This window comes from Ranitomeya imitator, chromosome 10 (genome assembly GCF_032444005.1).
Source record: "Ranitomeya imitator isolate aRanImi1 chromosome 10, aRanImi1.pri, whole genome shotgun sequence".
Classification (NCBI taxonomy): domain Eukaryota; kingdom Metazoa; phylum Chordata; class Amphibia; order Anura; family Dendrobatidae; genus Ranitomeya; species Ranitomeya imitator.
This window is the reverse complement of record NC_091291.1, coordinates 4,284,057-4,298,788: the sequence shown is the minus strand read 5'-3', so window position 1 is coordinate 4,298,788 and position 14,732 is coordinate 4,284,057. Positions and strand designations below refer to the sequence as shown.

At 57.0% G+C, this 14,732-nt stretch overlaps 1 protein-coding gene across 2 annotated transcripts in view; it reads right to left on the bottom strand.

Moving 5' to 3' along the window:
- The window catches only part of CROCC (ciliary rootlet coiled-coil, rootletin), a 49,846-nt gene that overhangs the window by 11,827 nt on the left and 23,287 nt on the right, over positions 1–14,732 (bottom strand). For both annotated transcript variants that reach the window (XM_069742044.1, XM_069742043.1), the window contains exons 4-23: positions 11,662–11,853; positions 11,494–11,577; positions 10,376–10,473; positions 10,015–10,180; positions 9,807–9,913; positions 9,520–9,741; positions 9,357–9,441; positions 8,952–9,056; positions 8,481–8,729; positions 8,209–8,408; positions 7,952–8,134; positions 7,705–7,849; positions 6,136–6,282; positions 4,850–5,080; positions 4,380–4,573; positions 3,685–3,812; positions 3,354–3,523; positions 3,093–3,272; positions 2,882–3,016; positions 116–259 (exon numbers count right to left, since the gene is read on the bottom strand). In XM_069742044.1, coding sequence (XP_069598145.1) covers positions 116–259; positions 2,882–3,016; positions 3,093–3,272; positions 3,354–3,523; positions 3,685–3,812; positions 4,380–4,573; positions 4,850–5,080; positions 6,136–6,282; positions 7,705–7,849; positions 7,952–8,134; positions 8,209–8,408; positions 8,481–8,729; positions 8,952–9,056; positions 9,357–9,441; positions 9,520–9,741; positions 9,807–9,913; positions 10,015–10,180; positions 10,376–10,473; positions 11,494–11,577; positions 11,662–11,853 — 3,165 coding nt within the window. The remainder of the gene's footprint in view (positions 1–115; positions 260–2,881; positions 3,017–3,092; positions 3,273–3,353; positions 3,524–3,684; positions 3,813–4,379; positions 4,574–4,849; positions 5,081–6,135; positions 6,283–7,704; positions 7,850–7,951; positions 8,135–8,208; positions 8,409–8,480; positions 8,730–8,951; positions 9,057–9,356; positions 9,442–9,519; positions 9,742–9,806; positions 9,914–10,014; positions 10,181–10,375; positions 10,474–11,493; positions 11,578–11,661; positions 11,854–14,732) is intronic.

Genomic DNA, 14,732 nt, shown 5'->3' with positions numbered 1-14,732 from the left:
GTCGGCTGAACACTTTCCAGGAGAGATTTGTGCCGCTCATAGTTCAGGTTCAGAGGATTGTCTGCGCTGACACACTGTAACGACAGCCCTGCAGACACCTCGAGTTCGCTCTCACCTCCCGCAGCGCCGACTCTCGCTGTCGCCCCAGATCGCGGATTTGTTCATGGAGAGTCTTCAGCTCTCGCTCATGAGACACCAGAGATTCTTCATACTGCACCCGGAGAGTCTTCAGCTCAGAGTTCAGGGCGACGATGGCATTCTGAGGGGCAGAGGACGGGCGATGAGACACGGGGGGATAGAGGACGGGCGATGAGACACGGGGGGATAGAGGACGGGCGATGAGACACGGGGGGTAGAGGACGGGCGATAAGACATGGAGGGGTAGAGGACGGGTGATGAGACATGGGGGGTTAAAGGACGGGCGATGAGACACGGGCGGGTAGAGGACTGGTGATGAGACACAGGGGGGGGGGGAGGCTTAGCGGACAGGCGATGAGACACGGGGGGGTAGAGGCCAGGCGATGAGACACGGGGGGGTAGAGGCCGGGCGATGAGACACGGGGGGGTAGAGGCCGGGCGATGAGACACGGGGGGGGGGGGGTAGAGGACGGGCGATGAGACACGGGGGGAGGGGGGGTAGAGGACGGGCGATGAGACACGGGGGGTAGAGGACGGGTGTCACGATATGGTATGAAATATCATATAAGTTTAGTTGCTCGTCAGCTCATGAGGTGGGCTAAACCCCCCCTTCCCTAGCTGACTCTCCTTGTTTCTCTCAGGGCTACGGACTGTATGCTAGAAGGGGGTTTTATTGCCCTGGGGTCATAAATTCCAGGCTCGGAGGAGAAAGTCCCTCACCCCTCCCACCTGCACTAGTTAAAACTGGAAAAGTGGCTCCAAATTCATGAAATATTCTTTGTTTGGTTTTTGGACGATATTATGCACCATGTTTACGTTAGGAACATGAAAATATATATTCGTATTCCCACTCGGTGTATCTACACATCCCATGAAACTCGGGCTTCTAACTCCATCTGGTAAAGAAGTAGGGTTTTCTCTGTAAATATGTATCTCAGATAGGACATATTTGATCTCATTAGAATGCTCACGTTAATCCGAGATGAATTATGAGTATGTTAGGACTCTGACATGTTTTGTAGCGAAGTTATAGAAATCAGAGAAAATAGTTTAAAGTTTAGGCAGAATGTAGAGAGAGGAGGGTCTGGATAAGCCAGCCTTTCTGTGATGTCACAGCCTTAATGTTTTAAGTGTCTGGCAGGCTCTGAGGAGTCACTTTCTGCTTGATTTCTTGTCTTCTCCTGGAAGAGCCCTGCACACGTCCAAATGAGCTGGGACGTATGGTTGCCTGTCATGCTTTAAACATGTGAGTGTTGCTTTTTCTCATTTATTCCCTTTATGTTATAATTACCCTTGTACATATGTGCAATTGTCTCATTTATAACATCTTTATAAAATATTTTTGATAAAGCACTGCCTAATTTTTTTTATGGGATATAATATTTAATATTAGTGCGTTCTCCTGTTCTAAACCGTACCCTAAGTCTCTGAAGGGAAATACGCTACTGTTACTGTTGTGTTGGGTTAGCTTCGGACCCGTTTAATCGAAGCTGGTGGCAGTGATACCGATAGTGTGCAGAATTTTGGGTGATGCTGAAGCGGCTGCGGGGTTGATAATTATTGTTCCTGCCTGAGTGGGAGTAGTTATCGCGTCGCTGCAGCGTGCCCAATAGCCAGTACATAGCAGGCAGCCTTTCTGGCGACTAATTACCCAGGGTGCAGTACCTAATCTGACCTGAGAGTAAGGGGGCGCCAGAGAGCTGCAAGTGTTAAGTGGAACTGTAAGTGGGATATACATAAATCCCTGCAGTTCGTGGTATATAGAAAAGCAGTGGGATACCTAGAATAAGCCCCTGCTGTAAACTAAGAGGTCAATAGCCTTGTGTGTGGTTTTTCATCACATCGTGGAGTGGAGGGATAACTAAGATAAGCCCCCCTGCACATGTGATAGCCGTCTGTTGGCCTAAAGTCACCTCAATCCGTGACGTAGGGGTGACGGTCACGGTGGGAATCCTGACCAATTGGTGACAGCGGTCAGGGGAATCGTGACAACGGGCGATGAGACACGGGGGGTAGAGGACGGGCGATGAGACACGGGGGGGAGGGGTAGAGGACGGGCGATGAGACACGGGGGGGGGTAGAGGACGAGCGATGAGACACGGGGGGGTAGAGGACGGGCGATGAGACACGGGGGGGTAGAGGACGGGCGATGAGACACGGGGGGTAGAGGACGGGCGATGAGACACGGGGGGGGGGGGGGTAGAGGACGGGCGATGAGACACGGGGGGGTAGAGGACGAGCGATGAGACACGGGGGGTAGAGGACGGGCGATGAGACACGGGGGGCTAGAAGACGGGCGATGAGACACGGGGAGTAGAGGACGGGCGATGAGACACGGGGGGTAGAGGACGGGCGATGAGACACGGGGGGTAGAGGACGGGCGATGAGACACGGGGGGGTAGATGACGAGCGATGAGACACGGGGGGTAGAGGACGGGCGATGAGACACGGGGGGTAGAGGACGGGCGATGAGACACGGGGGGGTAGAGGACGGGCGATGAGACATGGGGGGGGTAGAGGACGGGCGATGAGACACGGGGGGGTAGAGGACGGGCGATGAGACACGGGGGGGTAGAGGAGGGGCGATGAGACACGGGGGGGTAGAGGACGGGCGATGAGACACGGGGGGTTAGAGGACGGGCGATGAGACACGGTGGCAGCGCTGACCCCAATATCCCACCAGCTGCCTGGTAAGGGGGGGGGGGGGGACAGAGGACAGGCGATGCTGTGCCCCCTCACTCACCCGCTCCTGCTCTTGCCTCGCCTGGCTCTCCCGCTTGTGTCGCTCCATCTCCAGGGTCAGGGCGGCCATTGTGCTGTGCGCGCTGCCCAGTTTCTCACTTAGAGTGACTTTTTCGGACTCCTTCAGGGATAAAGCCTGAGACGTAGGAGGAGATGATGAGGGGCTGTGATATGGGCCCCGTGCCGCGGTGCCGGACCCCCCTCATCCTCACCTGCTGCTTCTCGCTCTCCGCCTGTAACAAGCCGTCGTCGCGCTCCTGCTGCAGCGCCGCTATCTCCTCGCTCAGCTCCTCGCGCTCAGTCTCGTACCGTGCCAGCAGCTCCTCGCGCTCCTGCGTCAGCCGGCGGAGTAACTCTTCCTTCTCCGCCTGCAGCTCCAGACGGACGGCATCCTGCAACACAGAACCGAGCATCACCACCTACAGACGCCCCGCTGGGACCTGTAGTTCTACCAGTCAGGGCTGCAGACCCACCTTCTCCTGCAGCAGCCGCTCCACGTCGTCTTCGTGAGCCTTCTCTCTGCTCTTCAGGGTGATCTTCGCTTCCTCCTCCATGCCGATCAGTTTCCGGCTCACGGCCTCCTTGTCTCGCTCCAGCTTCATGATCTCGGCCTCCATCAGCCTCTGCGCTGCCCCGGCCTCCACTACAGGAGCAGAAACAAGGCGATGAGACTATCGGGGGGCTGCCCCCGAGGAGCAGGGTGCACACACACACAGCCGGCCTCCACTACAGGCCGGAAACAAGGTGATGAGACTATCGGGGGGCCGCCCCCGAGGAGCAGGGTGCACACACAGCCGACCTCACCCTGTAACGCCTCCTTCGCCAGCCGCAGACCCTGCATCTCTCCCTCCAGCTGTTCTCGGCGGTGGGTGATGTGGGCGAGCTGCTGTTGGACGTCGTACAGGGCCGTTTCCAGCGCTTCCTTCTCCGACCTGTGGGGGCCGACAGCGATCGGGATCAGTCACCAGTCGGCCTCTCCCGCAGGGGATCCGCTGCTCACCCGCCAGTCAGTCAGTCCCGCGGGGGCTCCCGTGATCACCCGCCCGTCAGTTAGTCCCAAGAGGGCTCCAGGGCTCGCCCGTCAGTTAGTCACGCTGGGGCACCAACGCTTGCCTGTCAGCAAGCCAGTCCGCAGGGGTTCCAGGGCTCGCCCATTCATTCAGTCTCAAGGGGGCTTCGATGCCCATCAGCCCCGGAGGTCTGTTTTGCCGCCTGTGTGTTCAGTTGCTGCTTAGCTATGTGCGGTTACACAGATGCTGCCCCCTTCTGGCCGACAGACATCAGAACAAGCAATAGTGCCCAGGAGAGCAGTGATGACGGCTGGTCCAAGCCCAGCATAACCGCGTGGTATAATTACACCGGGGATGGACCGAGACCAGGTCTGAGGGCGGGGGTCCGTATACCGGAGGGCGGGGGTCCGTATACCGGGGGCCCATATACCGGAGGGCGGGGGTCCGTATACCAGAGGTCCGTATACCGGAGGGCGGGGGTCCGTATACCTGAGGGCGGCCATCTCCTCCGCCTGCGCCCGGTTCTCTCTCTCGGAGGCGGTCAGCTGGACCACCAGACTGCCTTTCTCTTTCATCAGCGCCTCTTTCTCTCTGGAGGCGCGGAGGAGGCACTCGCTCTGCAGCTCCACCTCCCTGCGGCTCTGCACCAGGTCCTCGCTCAGGACGTTCCTCTGACGGCTCAACTAACAGAGAAGAGAAGCAGCAGAACGGTCACACACAGCGCGGCCCAAGACCACCCACAATGCTCTGCACCCACCTGTCATATCCCGGGGACCACTCCTACCCACAATGCTCTGCACCCACCTGTCCTATACCAGGGACCACTCCTACCCACAATGCTCTGCACCCACCTGTCCTATACCAGGGACCACTCCTACCCACAATGCTCTGCACCCACCTGTCCTATACCAGGGACCGCTCCTACCCACAATTCCATGCTCTGTGGCCCCCGCCCGTACCTGCCCCAGCTGCTCTTGCACATTGGCCCGGTCTTTGCGCAGCGCCTGCTGCTCCTGCAGAAGCTTCTCCCGGCTCTGCTCCATGGCCTGCAGGGAGTTATCCAGCCCGTAGCGCTCGCTGTCCAACTCCAGCTTCTCCTGCTCCAGGCGGACCAGCTCGTCCCTGATGGAGGCCTTCTCCTGCTCTACTTCATGCTTCTGCCCCTGCAGGGAGGATCGCTGCTGCTCCAGCTACAAGACGGAGACGGCCATGAGTGCCGGCGACTCCGAGGCTTCTAACTCACGTGTGCCAGACTCCACACACACTATGAGGGTCTGAGGTGTGGGGGTCCGCGGCCTCACCGTGTGCTGGATTCCTCACACACACACACTACGAGGGGCTGAGGGTGTGGGGGTCCGAGGTCTCATCGTGTGCCAGACTCCTCACACACGACGAGGGGCAGAGGTGAGGGGTCCACGGCCTCACCGTGTGCCGGACTCCTCACACACACACACACACTACGAGGGGCTGAGGTGTGGGGGTCCGTGGCCTCACCATGTGCCGGACTCCTCACACACACACACACACACACTACGAGGGGCTGTTGTGAGGGGGTCCGCGGCCTCACCGTGTGCCAGACTCCTCACACACCCACTACGAGGGGCTGAGGGTGTGGGGGGTCTGTGGTCTCATCGTGTGCCAGACTCCTCACACACTACAAGGAGCTGAGGTGAGGGGTCCACGGTCTCACCGTGCCGGACTCCTCACACACACACACCACAAGGGGCTGAGGTGTGGGGGTCTGCGGCCTCAACATGTGCCGGACTCCTCACACACACTACGAGGGGCTGAGGTGAGGGGGTCCATGGCCTCTCCGTGTGCCGGACTCCTCACACACACACTACGAGGGGCTGAGGGTGTGGGGGTCCGTGGTCTCATCGTGTGCCAGACTCCTCACACACTACGAGGGGCTGAGGTGAGGGGTCCACGGCCTCACCGTGTGCCGGACTCATCACACACACTACGAGGGGCTGAGGTGTGGGGGTCCGCAGCCTCACCGTGTGCCGGACTCCTCACACACATTACGAGGGGCTGAGGTGTGGGGGTCCACGGCCTCACCATGTGCCGGACTCCACACACACACTACGAGGGGCTGAGGTGTGGGGGTCCGCGGCCTCACCGTGTGCCGGACTCCTCACACACATTACGAGGGGCTGAGGTGTGGGGGTCCGTGGCCTCATCATGTGCCGGACTCCTCACACACATTACGAGCGGCTGAGGTGAGGGGGTCCGCGGCCTCACTTACCTGAGCGATGATCCTGTTGAGCTCGGTCTTGTCCTGGGCCAGGCTCTCGTTCAGGGCACTCATCTTGGACAACGCGTCTCGCACACAAGCCTCCTCCGTCCTCTGCCGGTTCAGCGCCAGCTCCAGCTCGGCCCGCTGTATCTCCGCCTGCAGGGATACGGGGGACATAATGTTCAGTGTAATCAGTGGATTATTGGGGAGCAGTGGGGGTCCTCTATATACAGCTGCAGTCTGACCGGTGGAGGTATAGTAGATAAATAACTTGGCACTCAACTAAGTGGATAGTGATGATAAAGAAAATCAAAATTTATTACTTTGAGTAGCAGTCCAGCAAAATAAACGTTTCGGTCAAACATAAAGACCTTCTTCAGTAAACCGACTGCTGTTGTGATGGAGTATATGGGGCACTTATATATGTATGAAGGGTCCTATGTTGAAGTTTTGTAGGACCTCAATGTTGGAAGCAAATATCTGAACAAAGGATCTGAATTTTCATCCACAATAATTATGTAGAAAAGGATATATGTAGAAGAGGAGCTAATATGGATGACTAGAGAGGTAAGGGGCATAAGGATGATGCCGGAGAATGAGGTAACGGACGGTATCCAATAAATAGCATGAAATAAAGTAATCCTGGCCGAACTTCAGAGTAAAGAATAGGAGCAGTGGTAATCTAATGCATAAAGCATCATGAAGAAAATTCCAGAGAGGAATAGCGATGCAGGTCAGCTCCGGTATGTAATGGGCAGGAGGAGTACATCAACGCGGTATCCGCCGCTGGTTGAATCAACCATTCAACCAGCGGCGGATACCGCGTTGATGTACTCCTCCTGCCCATTACATACCGGAGCTGATTAGCCGCTGCTCCTATTCTTTACTCTGAAGTTCGGCCAGGATTACTTTATTTCATGCTATTTATTGGATACCGTCCGTTACCTCATTCTCCGGCATCATCCTTATGCCCCTTACCTCTCTAGTCATCCATATTAGCTCCTCTTCTATATATATCCTTTTCTACATAATTATTGTGGATGAAAATTCAGATCCTTTGTTCGGATATTTGCTTCCAACATTGAGGTCCTACAAAACTTCAACATAGGACCCTTCATACATATATAAGTGCCCCATATACTCCATCACACCAGCAGTCGGTTTACTGAAGAAGGTCTTTATGTTTGACCGAAACGTTTATTTTGCTGGACTGCTACTCAAAGTAATAAATTTTGATTTTCTTTATCATCACTATCCACTTAGTTGAGTGCCAAGATATTTATCTACTATATGATTACTGGTGTGGGAAACCTCTCTTGAGCACTGACACAGCTGTGCCACGATATACTTCACTATTGACCGGTGGAGGTGACCACGCTCCTCGCTGTCGCACCGGACTGGGAGAGATTCTCGGGTCCAGCGTCCGCCGCTTTATAACGGGCAAAGGTTCAATTCTCCATTACTTTCAGGATCTTTGCAGTCAGTGAATGGAGCATCCCGGAGAGTGAGACCCTGACCGGCCTGCTCACTGCTGCGGTGCTTGTGACAGTGTGTCAGGAAGGATTTGCTGGACTATACCTTGGATAGCGCCTGGGCGATGTCCGTCTTCTCGGTCTCCAGCACCTCCTTCTCCAGGTTGGACTGATGCAGAACCTCTTTCACCCAGACCAGCTCTTTCCTGAGGTCCGAGAGCCTCACATCCAGCAGCTCCTGGCTCTTGTTCCTGGGGATCAGAATAAGAGGGTGCTCAGCAATCCCCCCACAATCTGCTGACCCCTGTGCCCCTTCTGGGGTCTGTGCTTAGTGTGGCCCCCCGGGCGCTCACCCTCTGTCCACCTCTCGCTTGGCTCGGTCAAGGTCCTGGCAGATGTCGTCCTTCTCCTCCTGTAGGAGGTCTCTCTGCCGCTGTAGGTCGCTGTTCGCAAGCTGCAGCTTCTCAGCCTCCTGACGCTGCGTCTCCAGCTGGTCCTGCAGGTTATGGACGTTGCGCTCCAGGGCGGTGCGGTCACTGCAGAGAGTAGATGAGCATGGTGTGATGTCAGCGCGGCCCCCCACAGTCTGCGCGGCCCCCAGCGTCTGCACCTGTTCAGCTGCTCCAAGTTGCTGCGCAGTCTGGAGAGCGTCAGCTCCGCGTCATCTTTGCTCATAGTGGACGAGTCCAGATCCTTCTGCAGTTGCGTTATTTTCTGCTCCAGGACCCTGCGGTCGTTCTCGCCGTCACTCAGCTGTTTCCGCAGCGTGCCCACCGTCTCCTGCCCGGCCTCCAGCCGCCCCCGCAGCTCCTGCAAACAATTGATTCAATCAGAGCAAAACTAATGATCCACCGGGGCACGGACCACCGGGGCACAACGCACCTGGATCTGCAGCTGGCGCCTCTGGAGAGCGGAGTGCACGGCGGACAGCACGGAGTCACGGAAGGCTGGCGACAGGCTGCGTCTCGGGGAGCTGCTGCGGTTCGGAGAGGGGCGGCGGATGGGAGAGGACGTGCGCAGGCTGCTGGAGAGACCCCTCAGGATGAGCCCCGAACCCTCACTTTCCAGAAGCTCGAAGGTCTTTTCACTGGTGGAGAGCTGAAGACCACTGTCTGCATCACTGAGGACGGCCTGGGGGAGACGGCACAAGGACGGACCCATTACCCACAATCACATGGCCGGACAGTCAGTGGGTGCGGGGTCCGGAAACAGCAACATGGAGGAATAAGGGGGACGTCCAGGACGGCACTGACCGAATCCATCACCGATTACTGATGTCCCCCGATGAGGTGACCATTGTAATGGGGCATCTCACGGGGGATATGCTGGGCGTCAGACCTCCCCGTCTCGTACCTGCGTTAGCTCCCGCAGCGTCTCCTGCAGCGTCTCCCGCTCACACCTCAGCGCTTCCACCTCTTCTCCTACCAGCGTCACTCGCTCGTCCACCCGACTCCTCTCCTGCAAGAACCAGATGAATACGGTCACATCCGACACTCCTGGAACCACAGCACCGTCCTTCTCCGTGCTGGATGGAGCACCGCCATTACATCTCCCACAATGCACTACATTAAAAGCAGCAGGGGCAGAACGAACGGGCAGCCAGCCGATTGTGCTTGCAGCTTTGGCTGTGACTGGAGCACGAGACCTGATGTACTGCAGGTTACACACAAGGGTTAATCAGCTCTTATGTGAGCTGTCATAGCGGAGGTCGGGTTTAACCCCTTCCTACAAATGCCGCTCCTCTCGGACGCCCGGTACCTGCTCTTGCAGCTGTCGGATCGTCAGCTCCATGTCCCTGCTGTCGCTCTGCAGCCGCTCAATCGTCTTCTTCATCTCTGCCGCCCTGCGATACAAATGAAGATCAGCGTCGCGCAGAGCGCCAGGCTCAGGCTCCACGGCAGGCACCCGGGCGGCTCCGCACCTCACGCTGAGCTCGGCTTTCTCGGCGTCGCAGGCTGCTTGCAGCTGGATCATGTCCCGCACTTTGTCCTTGAGGTGCTCGTCCAGCTGGGCCATCTGTACCGCCTGTCTCTCCACCACGCCGCTGCTCTCCGCCAGGCGCAGGGAGCTGCTCACGCTCAGGCAGGAGGCGTGCAGCGAGCGACAGGACTGCGACAGCTCCTTCTGCATCGCCGACAGGTCCCTGCACATAGAGGGTGGTCAGACCCCGGACACGAGGGCGGCAGAGACCCCCGGCCAGTCACCCACCTCTCCGTCATGGTCTTCATCTCACTGAAATGTCTCCTGAAGCCGACAACCTGTCTCCACAGCGACAGCAGACGACTGTGCTCATTGCTGAAGTAGGAGTTAAAGGACTGCAGGGGGCGACACCGAGAAGACCGTGTCAGTCCGGTATGTCAGCATGCAATGGCCACCATGATGACGGACAGCCCGGGAGGTTTCTCGGGTGCCTCACCTCCTCCTCGCGCCTCCACTCGCTCTCCTTCTGCTCCAGCTCGTCGCGGGCTTTGGACCAGTCGGACGTCAGTTTGCGCAGGTCATCGCTCAGCGCCTGGTTGGCGGTGTTGGCCTGGTCCAGCTGCTCGCGCAGCATCACGTTCACCTGGGTCAGGCTGGCGCTTCTGTGGGCGCAGAAGAGAGTGAGCGCAACGGCACAAAACCAGGAGAAAAGGGACTAAAATCCCCAAAATGGGTGAACTAGTGCTCTCTGTTATCAGCCACTTTTGTCCCCTGATGCTTTCGATTATGGGGATTACAATAATGGATGTAGCGTATAAAAAGTTAAGAATATCTGGTGAATAGCCGCGGGCCCATACCTCTGCTGCTCCTCCTCCAGGCGGATCAGAGCGTTCTCCAGCTCATTGCTGCTCTCCTCTTCCTGCCGCAGCCGCGAGTCCGTCATCTCCAGGCGGCTCTGGGCGGAAAACGCCAAAATCACGTTATAAATCATGGATTGTATGGAGCTTGGGAGTGCGGTTCCAGCGAGGGTTTCATCGCGTCACTTCGTCCGCCAGGCGCGGGTTTCATTGCGTCCCTTCGTCCACCAGGTGCGGGTTTCATTGCGTCGCTTCGTCCGCCCGGCGCCGGTTTCATCGCGTCGCTTTGTCCGCCCGGCACGGGTTTCATCGGGTCACTTCGTCCGCCCGGCACAGGTTTCATCGCGTCGCTTCGACCACCCGGCACAGGTTTCATCGTGTCACTTCGTCCGCCCAGCACGGGTTTCATCGTGTCACTTCGTCCGCCCGGCGTGGGTTTCGTTGCGTTGCTTCGTCCGCCCGGCGCGGGTTTCATTGCGTCGCTTCGTTCGCCCAGCGCGGGTTTCATTGCGTCGCTTCGTCCGCCCGGCGCGGGTTTTATTGCGTCGCTTCGTCCGCCAGGCACGGGTTTCACTGCGTCACTTCGTCCGCCAGGCACGGGTTTCACTGCGTCGCTTCATCCGCCAGGCACGGGTTTCAGCTCGTCGCTTCGTCCGCCCAGCGTGGGTTTCATTGCGTCGCTTCATTCGTCCGCCCACCCAGCGCAGGTTTCATCGCGTCACTTCGTCCACCCAGCGCGGGTTTCATTGCGTCGCTTCGACCGCCCGGCACAGGTTTCAGCGCGTCGCTTCGTCCGCCAGGCGTGGGTTTCGCTGCGTCGCTTCGACCGCCCGGCACAGGTTTCATCGCGTCGCTTCGACCGCCCGGCACAGGTTTCATCGCGTCGCTTCGTCCGCCCGGCGCGGGTTGCGAATTTCTGCCATTCCCTGCTATATTTAATCACTGCAACATTGCAGGCCGACGCCTCAGGATCGCTGCCGGCCGCCCGGTTATTAGATGCTACGATGCATTACGTCTGCCGTCGCTGGCAGCAAGCAGAGCTGGGTACTCCGCTGCAGCCTTCATGTTGCACAACGCTCGGGATCGGGTCTCGCTCTGTCGTGTCCGGTCAGACTCACGCTCAGACGTTCCTGCTCCAGCTCTGTGGAACGTTCTAGAAGCTGCTGTTCCACCTCTCCGCACCGTTTTTTGTACTGCAGGACCTGCCAGTGGGACGAGGAGAGACATCGTGGGAACAAGTCACATGAGGGCTATTACTCTGTTATCACCTGCAGTCACTCGCTCACCTTGGCCTGAAGCTTCTGTACGAGCTGCGCCTGCCGCTGCTGCCCCTCCTGATAGGCCTGGAGCTTACGCTTGTACGCCGCCTGCTCCTCCTCCAGCCGCCGCCGCAGCTCCACATTCTGCTGCGCCAGGCTCCGCGTCTCCAGGGAATCTCTCTCGCGCTCGCCGGTCTCCAGACGCAGGTTCTGCTCCAGCTGCCGGACCGAGAGAAGACGTCATCATATAACGGACCGGAGATTATAACGGGGGACGACAGCTGCGGCGGTGAACAGCGCCACCACTGACCAACCCGGGGATAACGGGATGGCTCTCCTGGGGTCTGCACAGACACACTGACACGCACCAAAGCCCGGGGTCCCCGAGACAGGACAGACCTCCCCCCAGAGTCCCAGGGACAGGAAAGACCTCCCCCCCCCCCCCCCGGGACAGGACAGAACAGACCCCCCCAGGGTCCCAGGGACAGGACAGACCCCTTCCTCAGTGTTCCCAGGACAGAACAGACCCCCCCCAGGACAGGACAGACCCCACTCAGGGTCCCCAGGACAGAACAAAACCCCCCAGGACAGAACAGACCCCCCTGGAGCCATGATATCGCTGATTGCAGGACGGTGTAAGGACTGATCTGGGATATTACAGCTCTGCACTCCGCTTGCTGTCAGTGAATGGAAACACTAGCTTACAGTGTGAAACCCAAGTCCTGCACACACATCTGAAGGCTCGTCACAGTGTCTCAGTACAGTACGGTCATCCAGGATCCTGGGAAAAATGCCATACAGTGCCCGGTGGGGTGTATTATAGCTTTATAATGGGAGAGCTGTGATGTCATCACCCAGTGTAGGGGGCAGCGGTCACCATGGAGATGAGACGACATCCACAGAGGGGGGTCTGGTGGGAACAGATGATGAGAGAATGAGGGCTATGAATGCGGCAGTGACAAAGTGACAGCGGGCAAGTCTGAGCCTGCCGGCCGCCCGTCACTGCCCGCTGCCTGCCCGGACAAGACACCGCGCGGGGGCCCACGAAGCAGAGGAGGCTGAGACCCCCCACATCAGGAGACGCCCTGGTCGTACTAGATGTACGTGTACCCAGAGCCTTGAAAAAGTCTTCATACCCCGTGAACTCTTCCACATTTCTCACATTACACCCTCAGACTTTATCTATTTATTGGGATTTTCTGTGGTACAAACACAAGGTAACAAATATTAGTGACATACAAAGGAAATGATACTGGGGTGTACTAATTATTGTATAAATATACATCTGAACATGAGGTGCATTAGTATTCAGCCCCTGGAGTCACATTATTAGTACATTGCGTCCCCCTGGGTGTGATTTCTTCTCAGTATAACTACAGCTGTTCTGTGAGGTTTGTGTGAGAACATTAGGGATCAAACAGCTTCAAAACCAAGGAGCTCACCAGACAGGTCAGGGATAAAGGAGTGAAGAGGAAAGCCGGGATTTATTATAAAAAATGGCCCAAGCTCTGAACATCACACAGAGCACTGATCAATCCATAATCCAAACATGGAAGGAGTATGGCATAACTGCAAACCTACAGAGACATGGCCGTCCACCTAACCCGCCACCCCAAGACATGGCCGTCCACCTAACCCGCCACCCCAAGACATGGCCGTCCACCTAACCCGCCACCCCAAGACATGGCCGTCCACCTAACCCGCCACCCCAAGACATGGCCGTCCACCTAACCCGCCACCCCAAGACATGGCCGTCCACCTAACCCGCCACCCCAATACATGGCCGTCCACCTAACCCGCCACCCCAAGACATGGCCGTCCACCTAACCCGCCACCCCAAGACATGGCCGTCCACCTAACCCGCCACCCCAAGACATGGCCTTCCACCTAACCCGCCACCCCAAGACATGGCCGTCCACCTAACCCGCCACCCCAAGACATGGCCATCCACCTAACCCGCCACCCCAAGACATGGCCGTCCACCTAAACCGACCTCCCAAGACATGGCCGTCCACCTAACCTGCATCCCCAAGACATGGCCGTCCACCTAACCTGCATCCCCAAGACATGCAAGACATGACCGTCCACCTAACCCGCCACCCCAAGACATGGCCGTCCACCTAACTTTACCTCCCAAGACATGGCCGTCTACCTAACCTGACCTCCCAAGACATGGCCATTCTCCTAAACTGACCTCCCAAGACATGGCCGTTCTCCTAAACTGACCTCCCAAGACATGGCCGTCCTCCTAAACTGACCTCCCAAGACATGGCCGTCCTCCTAAACTGACCTCCCAAGACATGGCCGTCCTCCTAACCGGACAACCCAAGACATGGCCGTCCACCTAACCGGACAACCCAAGACATGGCCGTCCTCCTAACCGGACAACCCAAGACATGGCCGTCCTCCTAACCGGACATCCCAAGACATGGCCGTCCTCCTAACCTGACATCCCAAGACATGGTCGTCCACCTAACCTGACCTCCCAAGACATGGTCGTCCACCTAACCTGACCTCCCAAGACATGGCCGTCCACCTAACCGGACAACCCAAGACATGGCCGTCCACCTAACCTGACCTCCCAAGACATGGCCGTCCACCTAACCGGACAACCCAAGAAAGGAGAGCAGCCGAGAGGCCCATGGTCACTGGAGGAGCCGCAGATCCACAGCTCAGTCACAAATACTTGTTGCTTAGTGTTTGTATCACAGAAAATCCCAATAAAATATATTTAGGTTGATGGGTGTAACATGGAAAAAATGTGGAAACATTCACTGAGTATGAATACTTTTTCTAGCCACTGTATATAAAGGAGATGCCCAGGTTATACCGGCTGTACATATATAATTATATACAGGAGATGCCCAGGTTATACCGGCTGTACATATATCATTATATACAGGAGATGCCCAGGTTATACCAGCTGTACATATATAATTATATACAGGAGATGCCCAGGTTATACCGGCTGTACATATATAACTATATACAGGAGATACCCAGGTTATACCGGCTGTACATATATAATTATATGCAGGAGATGCCCAGGTTATACCAGCTGTACATATATAATTATATACAGGAGATGTCCAGGTTAT